The sequence below is a fragment of the Nannospalax galili genome, unplaced genomic scaffold, assembly GCF_000622305.1.
Source record: "Nannospalax galili isolate Female #2095 unplaced genomic scaffold, S.galili_v1.0 scaffold390, whole genome shotgun sequence".
In the NCBI taxonomy this organism is placed as follows: Eukaryota; Metazoa; Chordata; class Mammalia; order Rodentia; family Spalacidae; genus Nannospalax; species Nannospalax galili.
Window position 1 is genome coordinate 3,674,907 of NW_008330777.1, and position 15,763 is coordinate 3,690,669.

The 15,763-nt window shown below is 34.2% G+C and overlaps 1 protein-coding gene across 4 annotated transcripts in view; it reads right to left on the minus strand.

Annotated features, from left to right (window-relative positions):
* Nucleotides 1–1,668: 1,668 nt before the first annotated feature.
* Nucleotides 1,669–15,763, minus strand: part of Ppp1r12a (protein phosphatase 1 regulatory subunit 12A) — a gene marked incomplete in the record, with an annotated part of 154,718 nt that continues 140,623 nt past the window's right edge. For 3 of the 4 annotated variants that reach the window (XM_008852112.3, XM_008852117.3, XM_008852103.3), the window contains 4 exon segments: nt 1,669–3,806; nt 7,022–7,072; nt 9,958–10,005; nt 14,543–14,647. In XM_008852112.3, coding sequence (XP_008850334.2) covers nt 3,720–3,806; nt 7,022–7,072; nt 9,958–10,005; nt 14,543–14,647 — 291 coding nt within the window. 4 annotated transcript variants of the gene reach the window in all.

The window sequence follows — 15,763 nt, forward strand, 5'->3', positions numbered from 1 at the left end:
CAAGTTATTTTCTAAGCATGGCATAACAATATGACATATGCCACTTACCTATGAGAAAGAACACTGTCATTTATATAGTAATTAGCCACAGAGCTTTCCAAAGTGGAAGAAATGCATTTAGCATTGAGGCATAGTAAGAAACATTTCAAATCTAATAATTTTTGATAATATACATATATTATCCCTGTTGAACATGCATAATTAGAGAACACATTCAGAGCACAAAACAGAGCAAAACACAAAAGACTGCACATGGAAACCAGAAGTTTTCGTTAACAAGATATGGCTGGTGGATGATTAATAACTGTTCACAGAATTTGCTCTGTATTCTGCTCATAAGGCAAAAGAAATGACGGCCTTCAGAAAAGATGGCCCAGTTTAGAGAGAAGCATCTGGTTCTCTGCTTACTTTCTTCTTGTTGCAGAGCTAGTTAAGTGCTGATGCGGAGCCCGGACTATCTCAGATAAGCCAGGGAAAACCAAATGGAAATGAAATTTTGGGTTTTTTTTTGTTTCTTTTGAGATAGGGCCTACGAGGATGACCTTGAATTCCTGACCTTCCTGCTTCTCATACCAAATTGCTGAGATTACGTGTCACCATGGTAAAGGTAATGAAATTTTTAGGCAAAACAGTAAAGCCTAATGGATGAGCAAAAATCCACTTTACTTTTCATATGAATATTCTGAGATGGTTCTACAGCTGCTTTTCTTTTAGTTTTCAAAGTATTTGTATAGGATATGCTTTTCTTTTTTTAATGGATGACAACTAACAGTAACAGATAATTCTATGGGCACAAATAAGCAAAGAATTAGAAATATAAAGGATAGAATTCAGTAATTTAGCTACATACAGGTTTACTATAGGTCCTCCACCAAAGGCCAGAGTCAGAAATGCATTTAAACTATTTACAGCTGTGCTGGTAGACTGAATCTTGGAGAACCCTAAATTAGAAAACAGTCTAATATTAAAGAACATTTACAAAAGGTTTAAAAAACTTTATTTTTTTTTGCCTGTATGAGTGTTTTGCCTGCATGGATGTAAGTGCACCCTTGTGTTGAACTACCGCAGAAGTCAGAAGAGGATGTCTGATCCCCTGGAACTGGAGTTACAGACGGTTGTTAGCCACCATGTGGACACTGGGAACCAATCCCAGGTTTTCTGCAAGAACAGACAGTGCTCTTAATTGCTGAGTCATCTCTACAACACCTAAATAAAGAATTTTAAAAATTTCAGTGGAATGGTATCTTCATGTATACTCTTAAACCTATGTTTACAGGTAGGTAAGAAAAAAGCAGCAGTTCAGTTTTTAAACACTACATATCTTTGTGAAAATGAAACCTTGTGCTAAAAAGCAACTTCCTTGAAATTCACTGTTGTTTTTACCCACTTATAAAAAAACTAGTTCTCAGATTCTGCATACAGACAGCTTTATGTAAAATATATAAACATTTGTTCAAACTGGTACACAGAGTGCATAAATATGGCAATTACTATTGCATTTACAGATGTGCATGTACAATGCTGTGCAAATTATCACAATATTACAATTTCAAAAATTATTCAAACTGTTCTCCAAGTAAAGCAATTAGTGAAAAAATAACCATGCAGAATTTATATATCTTTGAACAAAATCTGAACTGTTTTCATTAAAAGTTCACACATTTAAAATAGTTTTATTTATTTTATTTGTATATGTCAAAATACATTTTTTATTTCCAAAATAGTGGGTTTTGCAACTAGTTTCATGCAGAAACAAGGTCTGCTCAATACTACCAATAAAGTCAATATAGCACAGTAGCTGTTCAATTTTAGATACAAAGAATAAATAACCTAAATACAAAACACTAAAATATTAGAAACATGTATTTATCATTCTTCACAGGCATCCAAACTTCACAAACACAAACCATAACATGCCTAACTGCTGTGCAACCAGAACATGTTGCAGTCACTCTAATCAGTTGTCTGTGTATTTTACCTCCACATTAGACCATGAAATTCTCTATATTCAGACCCACCATTCATACAGCTCAAATATAACCAAAAATAAAATCCTCACACCTATCCTTGTACCTTTAAAATCAAGAATCCTGAGCTTGGTAGTAAGAGCATAACCTTGTATCTTCATAAAACCAATCAAGAGAAAGAGGGCTGAAAATCCTACTTACCAAAACACCCTTCCCCAGCCCCACAGTAATCTAAAATAGGCAGTAGAACACAATGACCTTTTAAAATGCAGGGGTACAAATTCACATTTAATATAGTATACAACACACTCAATACAATCAACTACTATAAGCTTTACAATGTACAATTTATTCAAATGGCTGAACTGTTCAGTGGTTAAGGAGACAGTTATGTGCCAGGAAGATATAATTTTTTTTGCATGGTTTAATGAAAATATAAAAGCTTTTTGTCCAAATAAGAGCCATCTTTATTATGGACGTTCTTTTGCTTTTTATTTCCTTTAAAAAAGGCCACTGAAATGTATAAAATGGTCTGAAACGTGATGGTGGTAATCAAAATTGATGCCTCTTCACATGGCAATAACAGTGCACTTAACATTTACTCACAGATTAAGTCTGCAAATGATTTCATAGCACTACTTTGGCTAGCACAAATTTTAGACAGCACTCAGATAAATATAGGTATGTGAAATGTGAAGCAATTATCTTATGCAACTTTATGGATGAATACTACCAAATGAAAACAAAAGTAAAAGCACTTTACAGTAGAAAAATTTGTAAAGATAGGGCTCCATATAATGTGTAACTTTTAAAGTCTATATCACATTGTTAGCGGTTTTTGTTTATAACATCATTATGGAGTAGCCTACTTTGCATTAACAGACATTTGAAATAAGAAAATAGTCAAACATGCCATGTGGTGGTCTAAAAATCAAAACAGTACAGTTATTTATATATACAGCATCACTCAGTACCTGCTAAAATGAATGTGAAGATTACAGAATCTAACATCTTATACTACAATAGAAAACAAAAAAGTGACCAATGAAGGCAGAAAATAGGACTTACAAGATCAAATCTCAATGGACTTTAAAGCATTCATATAAGAAATGCATATTGCACAAACAGTGAAAGCAAACGTTCTACCGAGCAATTCAGTTCCAGGTGGGAGACAGTAAGTATATCAGCCTAATACGTGACAACAAGCTCAGAAGAACAAGTTTTCTTTTCTGTAAATGAGAAGATTGTGAATACATAGAAGACTCTGCCACATGAAGAGTTAGAAGGAAAAAACACAAACACAAACTTAAGATGTAAAGAAAAAAAAATTAAAATTGAGAAACTAGAAACTGTGGCACATCAAAAACTGTTGAATAACTATCTTTTGTGAAAGCTGAAGTTTTTGTTGACACAAAATATTTATGTACAGCTAAGGCTTACTGGTTAAATATCTGAGGCATATCTGGCCTTGAACACTTTCCTTATTTGCTGGAGCTGTAAACAAGTTTTCTCAGTCATTAAAAAAAAAAAAATTCTCAGCAGCTGCATTAACATGAAACAATGGTCTTGATAACGAAAGTGGGGGAGGGAACCCAGAAAATTAAACAAAACGAAAATCCTAGATAAGAGGGCATTTGGCAGGATATCCGAAAATGACAGTCTCCAAGGATTCTCTCCAGGCTTCCAGTGACTGCCAATTATGGTCCACTGGGATACTAGTATGTGCAATTCCTGCTGTTTTTTTTTTCCTTCTTACTTAGAAAGTTTGCTTATAACTCTGATCAAGGCTCCATTTTCATCCTTTAGCCTCTGGTTGTCTGCTTTTAAGTCTGGTAACATCTACAAAAAAAAAAAGTTCTATTTCAATAGAAAGATAAAACAATATTCTTAACAAATGTTATATATTCACCACAAAACAAATGACCAAAGTTTGTCAATTATATGTATTTCTAATGTCTAAAACATGTATCATGAAGAGAAAAAGCATATGTGAAGCTAATTAGTTTAATAAACGATGGAATGAAAAACTTGTCTCTCAAAGTTATCAACTTGAATTCACCGAACTACTTGATTCTATGACTCACAAGCACATCAGATTAGAGCAGCCATGAAAACAGAGCCTATTTGGTTAGGACAGGATCTTAAAGTGAGTTCCTGTGATAGTCCTGTTAACACTTAAATCAGAGCCTTCTGCTTTGAAGCCACACCTAAAACTGTAATACTAATGGTTTCATTGGAAAGCAAGCCTATTTAGTAAACTTTTGAGGTGGCAAGACTTGTGCTGAATTATTGAAATTCTTTAAAGAACTCATCTTTATGTTTGACTGCCTAGTACAATGTCTGATCCAAGAGAAGCACTCATTAAATGGAAATAACTACTGTAAAAAGAATAGTATAAAACAATTAAATAGTAAATAGGTTATCTAGCAAAAAAGATAAAAATTTGAAAACAAACAGAAAAACTGAAAAAGAGGATGCAAATGTTACAAGTTAAATGAACTTCAAATTAAGGACAGATTGACTAGGAAATGGAATAGCTTTTATTTTGGACATGAAACTGTATTTTCCAAAATATTTAATTATCTTTCTTCAGTTTTCACAATGTACTACTACATTGTCTAATTAGATAAAATTTCAACTTTAAAAACTACTTCATACTATGTCTTTAGAAAGTTTAATTTTATATGGAACTACTTAGTTATTTGTGTTCAGAATGCTTAGATATAAAAATATAGTAACACAAAGTTTACACATTAAGATATCTGTGATAGAGAATCAAATGAATACAAACAATGGTTTTGAATGAAAATGATCATATTTTCAAAAACGATTAATACAGGCTTAATCTTTAGCTTTGACATACAATTGCATCTGTTACACTGTTTATGCTCCATTAAGGACTATAATTATTAGATATACCTGAACTATTTTTAGAGTGAAATAAATGTAAACAAACTTTAAAAAGGGCAGGCAAGTATTTAAATTCCTAAAAATCATTCCTTAATTTTACTGTAGTTTATGAGTTGCAATATATAATTAGTGGTACTTTTTAACATTCTGAAAAGCCATGCATAATTAAATAGTTACATATATGTGATAAGCTCCAGACGCATGGTATTAATTTGTAATTGTGAGCTTTTAAAACAACACACTAACATAAAGGCACCTGCCTGGCTCTATAAATTATAGGTTCACAGACTGCAGTTGCCTATAGAACTCTGAGCGCTTGGCTACCACTCTTGTCAAGGCCCTATTCTCAGTCAGCAGCCTCTCATTTAACGCTCTCAGAGTTTGTATTTGGTTTATTTGGTGCAGGTTCTGCAGGAATCAGAACATAGAGAAATAGGAATACAAAATAAGAAAAGAGTACATACAAACATAAACAGGAAAAGAATATTAAAAAATTTCAGAGTCTTAAAAGAATATCCCACTAGATTTATAAAGGTAAACATCTATACCTAAAATTCCATGTCAAACTAAGCAGCACATAAAATCCAAACAATTCATTTCTGCTTTATGAAACTACTGAAAAATAATGGTCTAATTACAGGGTAACTCAGTAATACATTTAAAACCTAAAATTCTTATTTCATGATCACAATTCTAGTTTATTAACTTTTTTAGACTTTGCAGTTTTATTTTTATTTAATAACCACATGATTAGAAGCATTAATTTTTAAAAAATATTTTATTATTTTAATTTTATGCGTATGAGTGTATTGCCTGCATGCGGTAACTGCACTCATGTTGTGCAATGCCTGCGGAGGACAGAAGAGGCCATTGGAGCCCCTGGAACTGGAGTTACGGACAGTTGTTAGCTGCCATGTGGGTGCTGGATTTGAACCCAGTCTTCTGCAAGAAAAACCAGTGTTCTTAACCGCTGAGCCATCTCTCCAGTCTATAGTTTATTACTTTATTATGTGATAAAGATATTCTATACAATGTGGTAATAGTTAATCTATTTATTAGCTGCACTTGATTTTTCCTCTGCAATGTTCAATATTTAAAACAAAACATTATTACCACAGATAATGCAGTCTAGTAAACTATATCTCTGTCTGTCCCCAAATCTAATGTTACTGTTTTGCTAATACTGGGGATTGAACTTAGGACCTCACACATGTTAGGTAAATCTTCTACAACTGAGTTATATCCCCAGCCTTAATATCTTTGATTTTTAAAGAACATTTTATTCTGTTCCCTCAAAGAAACATTAAGGTACATATAGAAATGTGAGGAACTAATAAATATTACATCTTATAGATACGACTATTTATGTTTTTATACCTGAATATCAGAAGCACTATACAAACAGATTATTAAAATGACTTTGGCTTTATGGTTGAGCCCTCCAGGCTCCAATGAGCAGTTCCAAATCCATGGTCACATAGATGGCCCAGGTTAAACTGAGTGGGTCACAAAATAAAACAAAATGCCTTGAATATGAAATTGAGAGGGAATAGAAAAAGGGTGTGGGGGGAGTTAGAGAGGGAGAGGGAAGGGTGGAGATAATGTAAGTACACTACTCGTGTATAAAATTCTCAAAAAAATAAAAATTTAAATTATAAAACAAACATGAATGTGAGAAAGGGACTTATAGGAAGAGGCAGGCTTGATGGGGGTGGTGAGAGAGGAGAAACTGGGGGTAAGAGTAACCAGAATGTATTATATAGAGGTATGAAATTGTTAAATTTATAAAAATTCTAATAGAAAAAAATGATTTTTTGAGATGGCTCAGGGGGTAAAGGGGTTTGCTCTCAGACCCGATACCCTGAGTTTAATCTCTAGGACCTACATGGTGGAAAGAGAGAACTGACTCCCACAAGACTGCCTTTGACTTCAACATGTACTCACGGCACATGTAACCATATAGATAATAAATAAATAAACATATAACAAATAGAGCAATAAATGCTTTAGGTTTTCTCTTCTAGATCACTAAAATCTGGACTTCAGAAGAAAGAAGCACAAGATACTGATAATTCACAAAGTGGGTTATCAGCTTTGAGAACAATACAAACAACAGCATCTCATTAACAGCATAGCTTACTTACTTTGAGTTCTTCTTCCATTTCAGATATTCTTCTTTCTAGTGCTCTTCGTTCCTAGATCAATTTAAGGAGCATTAATTATTGAATTCTACTCATGTTGTCTTCTATTCATATCATCATGTGAAACAGTGATACTTCAGAATTATAGATAAAATCAGAAGCAGTGTAAAAAATGTGACGCCAGTGATGTGGTGATGTGTAAAGAGCTTTCCAGAACTGAGAAATAAATATGACTTTTTTAAAAATTACTTCACAAGCTCTTTCTTTAAAGCTCTGTCTTTCTAGTAAGATGCTATATAACATGTTAAACCATTTCTTTAGTTAATATTAAACTTAGGAATAGAATACACTAATATTCAAGACTGAGGACTATATAGAAAAGAACACACACACACAGATGCATTATACTACAGTGACAGGAGCAGAAAAGCAAGAAGCAAACGTGCCTAAAACGTGTATTTTACAATTTCCAAAGGATCTCAGAGAATCTCATTTCCTTTACCCACAATATTTACTGTGAATTATCCAACTGACCATACCTTTAACTCTACAAATTTATAGCTATATAAGTTGATGTTGTGTGTAGCATTAATGCAGTGAATCTAGGAGAGCAACTGCAGCATTTATTTTAAACTCATTTCAAAGAGTGACAGGCAAAGCCAACATACAATACATTATTGCAGTGTATTGTTTTACTTCCCCTTATATGATAAGCATTCTAGAGTGTTATGCAAAAAGCAAGCAGTAGTAATTGATGAACTGTAAAACTGGTTAGGTCATACCGCCCAGAAGATACTGACTCCTGCCGGTCACCTTTCAGATACAAACCATTTACATTTAGTTTAACAACACTGAAATTATTTCCAAGACATTCTTTCCCAGATCAATAATTAATGTTAATATTTAGTAATGTAGTACATTTACTATCAATGTCAATGTGTTTAGGGCATGTGCTTTTAAAAAAGGGACAGTGGCCTACTCACAATCTTGTAAATACCATGTTAAGTCCCTAAAATTTACATGCTTAAAAATTAATGCATAGACATGAATATTACTGTCTCTATATAGGCCTTCTTGACAAATTCACATAAAACATTGTATTTCTCAAAACACCAAGATATGTGGCTCCACATGTGACTGTTCCAATTTTGTGTAATATCAGAAGTAGAGTATTTCTTCTGCCTGATAAGTAATATTCCCAGGAACCTCAATTTTAGTAGGTGTCTTCAAGAATTTTTACTTGGTGGTAGGGTAATACTAGGACACTGTTCCCAACTGCCTAATCCTACTGGCTCACCGAAATCGTTAACTGTAAACCAAAAAAATGTGAGTAAACGCTTCGCCTACTGTCTGCCTGATATAGAATGTCAAATAAATGCTAACACCTCTTAAAACTATAATAATGATCAGTGTATAACTAGAGAATAGATAAGTTAATTTGTAATTTATCTTCATTTGATAGAAAAGGTGGCCATGTGAAAAGATCAGAATATAAAAGTGTGAATGACAAGGATAGGAACCAAAATGATCAAATTAGTTATGTTTGATAATGATCTACGATAATGATTTTGTTTCCTTCTTTTGTTACACTTTTTTTGTAATAAAAAGACTACTTTCATAAGAAATAAGTATTCTTCAAAAGGGTGAAACAAATACAAATATTAAGCATATTTTATTATGCTTTTCCATATCAATCATTAGTATAAGAAGTGATCATTTCTATTTATCTTAGAGATAAAATTCAATGTTATATATTATAAAATAATATATAGTAATAAATATTCAATTTAATAAACTAAAGTAAATGATTCTGAACTTATAGCAATTACTGTTACATCAATTAAAAAATAACTACAAACACTAATTTTTAAGAGTTGTTGAAATCACAATAAAAGGGAACCACTGTAAGGGGGAACTCAATAAACACCACAGACATTAACAGATTGTAGTTAATTTTATATTTTGCATCTGGGTGAAAAAATCAAACTGGTAATTTAAAAAACTAGATAGGAATCCTATCTTAAACCTCACCTGCCCATGCCCCAGGGACCATTGTGGAAGAAGCGGTAGAAAGGCTGTAAGAGCCAGGGCTGGTACATGAGCATAGGGAAATAGGCTTTCAGGCCACTGAAAGCTTGCACATGTGAACCTGCAACAATGGTGGCATCGAGCACAAGACCCATGACAACTCAATCAGACAAGGGACCAGAGTGGAGTGAGGGAAATGGGTGGGTTGACCATAGTCTGGGAACTGTTGGAGACTGATTACTACTGGGTAAGGGAGAGTAGACTTTACTTAATGATCTCTAGACAGGCTGATTAGACTCCATTAGATGGAATCTGCACCACAGGACATCTAGGTATAAATGCTTGACTGGATAGGACTTAACATGTATGGTGGAATGCAAGACTTGGTGGTGGTGGTGGTGGTAATGGGGATGGGTGAGGGAGGGGGCCTAAATCTGATTAAGAACTAGTGTATGAAATGCATGAAAGCTCAGTAAGTTTTAAAAAAAATGAAGAAAAATGCTTCCATATCAACTGCTTCTGATTATTTATTCTTGGACCCTGAGATCACAGCTAACAAGATTCACTCATTTCTCTGTCCAAAACCTCACAAGTTTAGCAACTGTTATGGTATTCTAAAGACAATCTATCTATACATCTTTCTTTAACTTTGGGTTCATTTTTATATTGTCAACTTAGACTAAACTTGTAGATTTATTCCTATGGTCATGTTCAAACTCCTAAGTAATAAGAGAAATACAAGTAAATAGCATACTCAATACATTTGCAGAAAAAACAAAATGGTATAATCCTGTAATTGTTTCTTATTTATAATATCCTACCTTTATCTAAAGAAACAAAAGAAAATCTGTTGCTTATACAAAACAATACAAAGGGGAAATGATTACTTATTCAGTAAGATGGACACTTACCCTTTTTTCCATTTCCAACAGTGACCTATCAGCAAATCTTTCTTGTCTCTGCAATAATGTAAGACATTAGACAAATGGATGTTAAGTGCAATAAAGATGGAATGGTGCATAGCAACTCTCCATTAGCAGACAGTAATTAAAAAAAAAAAAATCACATTTTTTCAGGGCTGGAGAGATGGCTCAGTGGTTAAAAGCACTGACTGCTCTTGCAGAGGACCCAGGTTCGATTCCCAGCACCCACATGGTGGCTATGAACCGTCCTGAACTCCAGTTCCAGGGGAATCTGACACCCTCTTCTGACCTCTGTGGCAGTGCACGATACGGGTGCACTTACATACACGCAGGCAATACACCTATACACATACAATAAAAATACATAAAAATAATAAGCCAGGCGTAGTGGCACACGCCTTTAATCCCAGCACTCGAGAGGCTGAGGCAGGCAGATCTCTGTGAGTTCAAGGCCAGCCTGGTCTACATAGTGAGTTCCAGGCCAGCTGGGCTACAGGGAGACCCTGTCTCAAAAAGACCAAACAAAAAAAGAAAGAAAAAAAGAAAAGAAAAATGCAATGCTATGAACAAAAAAATGAAAACAGGATTGTACTGTAATGATAAAGTAACATACTATGTGTTCATCTCAAAGGTGAGAATCTCCTGTGATGGAAAAGCCCTTGGACTTCAAGCTACATACTGCTCCTTGTACATGAGAGCATCTGTACATTGAGCACAGGCTCAGGTAAAAGTAGCTTAGATCTTCTTAAAAAAAATATTTAATTTATTATTTTATGTCTCTGAGTGTACTCCTGCATGTATATAGGTGCATCCGTGTTGTGCAATGCCTGTGGAAGTCAGAAGAGTGCACTGGATCCCCTGGAACTGGAGTTCCTGACAGTTAACTGCCATGTGGGTGCTGAGAACTAAACCCTGATCCTCTTCAAGAATAACAGTGCTCTTAACCGTTGAGCCACCTCTCCAGCTCCCTTAGACCTTATTTATACTACTGTATAATGTCTTCCTTGGAATTAGTAGTCAATTTGCTAAAAATGAACTGATCTATTCTTTAAAAGCCAATTTGCTGAATAACCAGTGTTACTAATTTCCCCCCCCAAAATGTCTGACAACTTTAACAAGAATGGTGTTACATTACTAACTACAGCACAGACTTTTAAAACATATTTCATTAGCAACTAAGCACAATTTTACAATTTAATGTGATAACATTTTTTTGCTGGAAAACAAATCCAAGAACTAAAGAATGCTAAGCAAGTGCTCCATCATTGAATCATACCTCCAATCCCTAATATGGTAATTAAAAAAAATATATAAATTTTTTCTGTTACTATACCTTTCCACATTCATGCTTTAATATCTTCACAATTTATAACCAAGTTAAGTTTTGGTTCTACTTTTAGAATTTCTTTTTAAAAAATACTTTATTTTTATTATTTTATGTGTATGAGCATATTGCCTGCATGGGTATAAGTGCACCCATACCATGCTGGTAATGTAACCTGGGTCCTCTGCAAGAACAGCCAGTGCTCTTAGCTGCAGAGCCGTCTTTCCAGCCCCTAGAATTTATTCTTTATTTGTGGAATATAAAATTTAAAGAGCTATTCATATCTAGAAATCTGTTCTCTTATTTGAAATGGCTTTATGATTTTATGCTTATTTCCTTTGGAATATACCTCATTCACTTCTTGTTAGAAATTCAATTCAGAATTTCAAGTATGAACAGAATTGCTTCAGTTAATTTCTTTCTCATGGTTTTCAATTCAAATACTTTAATTGTTAGAAATAAAAAATGAAGACTGATACATCACTTGAGGATCTATAAATGAATCATAAAGATTTAATTTCTTCTTCTTCTTCTTATTTTTTTTTTGAGATAGGGTCTCATTATGTCACCCTAGCTGGCCTAGAACTCTCTATGTAGACCAGGCTGGCCTTGAACTCATAGAGATCTGCCTACCTCTGCCTTTTGAATGCTAGGATCAAAGGTGTGCAGTACCACACGTGGCCTCAAGACAGAACAAATTTTAAATGATATTTAAAAGTTCATCTGAATTAGAAATAGCGAAAGAAATGACATCACATATAAATTAACAAATTTCAGATTAAAAGATAGCATTTTGTTGTTGCTGATTTTCTTTCAAGTAGGAATATTTTAGTGTTGTGGGTTAAAACATCAATATCGATTTAGCTAATATTTTTATTAAGTCCAGCCTCCCACATCTAATTAAAGATCTTAAAATCTTAACTAGTCAGTCTAGTGAACTTACATTTGGCAAACAGCATCAAATAAGCTGACTTCTTGTAAATGGCATATTTTTTCCTCTTAGAGAATGTACAGGGTGGAGGGTGCTGGGTGAAGACCGAATTTTGTGTTTCTTAGATAAATACTATCAGACAAAAAATTTCAAGATTTACTTATTTATCCTTAACTAGGGATAGAAGCTAAGGCCTCCCATATGTTAAGGGTTAAGGATTAATTTTATTTCCTTAATTTCATTTTATGAGTATGAGTGTTTTGCTTGCATGTATGTAAGTGCACAAAGTATGTGCATACCTCCCGAGGCTTCTTGAAGTGGGCACTGGATCCCCTGAAACTGGAGTTATGGACGGGTGCTAGCTGCCATGCTGGGAACCAAATCTAGGTCCTCTGGAAGATAGCCAGTGCCTTTAACTGCTGAGTCATCTTTCCAGTTCCAAGAGTCTTATCAGACTGATACCTCTCTGGGAAAAATTTCAAGCAGTTATCATGCCACTGCTACATATAGTCATAAATAGTTATGAGAATAATAATTAAGGGAATCAGGTGGAAGAGTTCACAGTAAGATTTAAATGCTAAGGATGACTGCTCTAAAGCTGAACAGGATTAATGTGTATCGGAATGATGAATTATTCTCATTATTAACTTGGTTTCCTCAGAATACTCAAGAGAATGTGCCAACAGAGAAGCTGTTTTACTTTTTAGTCTAATATCAGGAAAAAATGCCTTTCTTTCAAACCTAGGGCTTGAGTAGCCTAAGCACATGCTCTGTCACTCAGCACTATCCTTAATACCTGAAGCAGCTTTCTTCTGTAAATTGTTCAGTGAGCTGTGAATAGGACGATGTCTAGCTAGTAATATCAACAGGCTGCTCCATCCTGGAAAGTAACTATCAATTCTCTTCTCTCAGAGAGTTTGAGTAACCAATTGGAATAATTAGAATTAATCCAACAGGGAAAATTAGATGACAAAGGATTCATAGAAAAGCACAGAAACAGAGAAGTTCAGTAGTGGAGACCCAGATTAGCTGACTCCCCATGTAACAGAGCACTACACTAGGGAAAAGTGGTAGCCTTACTGAGAAATATGACCAAATCCCTACTATGAAGAATATGCTCAGAGTACTTGTTATATGCATGGAGTAAGTTACTTATATAACTTTACCACAAAGCCTGCTAAATCAGTAGTTTTAACTTGTATGACATTCCACCTTACTATGGAATACACTCTTGTTTTGTATTACTTTTCCTTTATCTTCACAACCCCACGCCCATAACTGAAGGACTCTTTAATACTGTACAGCTGGCCTGAGCCCTGGAATTGAACTATCGAACTGTGCATTGACAATTGCTTTCCAATACAGTACTGAATATTCAGTTTTAGACAAGTGTTTTCAAGTTGGCCTCCAAGTTTGTTTTCTTAAGAATCAGGAATCCTTAGAGCCTTTAATATATAAATAGATCTTGTAAAATCTCCAAGATTTAAAATATGTAGCCTTTCCCACTCTTTGATCAGTTTTTTGTTGCTGCTGTTCTGAAACAAGGAGCCTAAGGAGGAGGAGGAATGCCTATTACTATTTCCCAGAAATAGTGTTCCATGGGAAAGTTCTTGGGAAACAATTTCAAGGTCTCACATACAAAATTCTGAGCTTTGGTTGGCTATCTCAAGTTTGTTGTCACCTACAAGCTGTTCCATAGAAAGAAGTTATTTAAAAAATAAAAATAAAAAAAGAAGTTATTAAAGGAGTAAAGATTACCTTCTTCCAGTACTAGTATATCCAATCACTTTTTAAAAGACTTATTATTATTTATGAGTATGTTGTGTGTCTGTGAGTGTAAGCAAGTGTCCTCAGAAATCAGAGGAGGGCTTTGGATACCCTGGAGCTGGAGTCACAAGCAGTTAGCCATTTGGTGTGGTTCTGGGAACCAAGTTCAGAACCTCCACAAGAGCAGGAAGCACTCTTAACTGCTATGCCAACTCTCTAGCTAATATGCAAAAATTTTAACAAAAAATTTGGGTGCTGCTGTAACTCAAAGGTGGAACACTTACCTAGCATGCTCAAGGTCTAGGGTTCAATTTTCAGCATTGTAAAATTACTTTGAAATTTTACTGTAAGACTCTACTTTGGCATTTTTAAATTACTCTAGAAAAAATTAGTAACTCTACTAACTTAATTCATTTTTATTACTAAATAAAACATGAGCAATAACCAAACTTCTGTTCAGGACTAATATTAAAGAAAATTTCAATACAAGTTTGTAGATATACTAAATCATACCACTATCTTGAGAATAACAAAAAGAAAAAGGTACAAACCTGGGTAGCCTTTTCCAACTGCAATTTAAGGTCTGTTAGTTCCATATTTGTATCGTGAAGCTGTGCCTTTAGCTTTTCATTTTCAGCTAGAATTTGTTCATAAAGCTAGAAAAATTAAGAAAGAACAAATTACTTTTTGGATCTACATATGTGTCACTGATTCAAATCTAGAATTCCTTGCTCTTCATCTGTACGAGTTAACTAACAATCTTCCTGTTCTTGGCTGAAGCCTCACTTCTTCAGGAAATATATTCATTGCTCCCATTACTCTTTTTCCTATACATGTTTATAAAAAAGTTTCTCCACTCCATGGTGACTATTTCAATTCTTAAATTACAATTCATTAGTGTGATAATGTGTGTCTATACCACTACAGGAAAATGCCATAAAGGCAGCAGTTTCTGCCTGCACTTGCTCATGAGTAGAATCTCACTGCTTATTACAATTCAGCCATTAGTTCTTTACTCAATGAAGGACTGAACCCTAATCATAATATGTATGAATCCTCCCCTTCCTATTCGTGCTGCTTTAGCACCTAAGTGAGTATGTAATTTGAAGAGTTGCCAGATACCTGGAGAACTGTGTAAGTACATTTTCATTCTTCACGTTGAAAATTATTCCAACTTGGCAAGTTTCTAGAATTTAATTATGCCTATCCTTACTCATACCTAAGGTATTTTACATTTTTCAGTTATTAGGAAAAACTATAGGCTCCTTGAAAAAGCTGTATGTCTCTATTTATCTGCTTCCTATTAACACACAGAGAAGCTGGCTATAGCAAATACATAGTTGTAATCCTAGCACTTGGGAGGCTGAGGCAACAGGATTACAAGTGTAAGGCCAGCCTGGGCTATTATATACCAAGACTCTGTCTAAACAACAAATCAAACAATAAAAAAACAAAAACAAAACAAAACAAAACAAAAAATCAAACAAAAGGAAATAAAATGTATGTGTGCATATATATACATCTCCTACCTACTGGATGGTCATTTTCAGCTCATTACAGCAGTGGCCAGAGACAATAAATGTAAAATAAAGTCCTGGCTACTTTCCTCTTCCCTTTAACATTTGGTTTATTTACATGCTACCTACCGTTACTTGGCAAAAACTAAAAATAAGTTATTTCACGATAATGATTTCATTATGAGTTTTTCAGAATGTTAAAGTAAAAATATCTCAATACAAAAATAACTTTTATTTTAAAAACTAAATAACCCA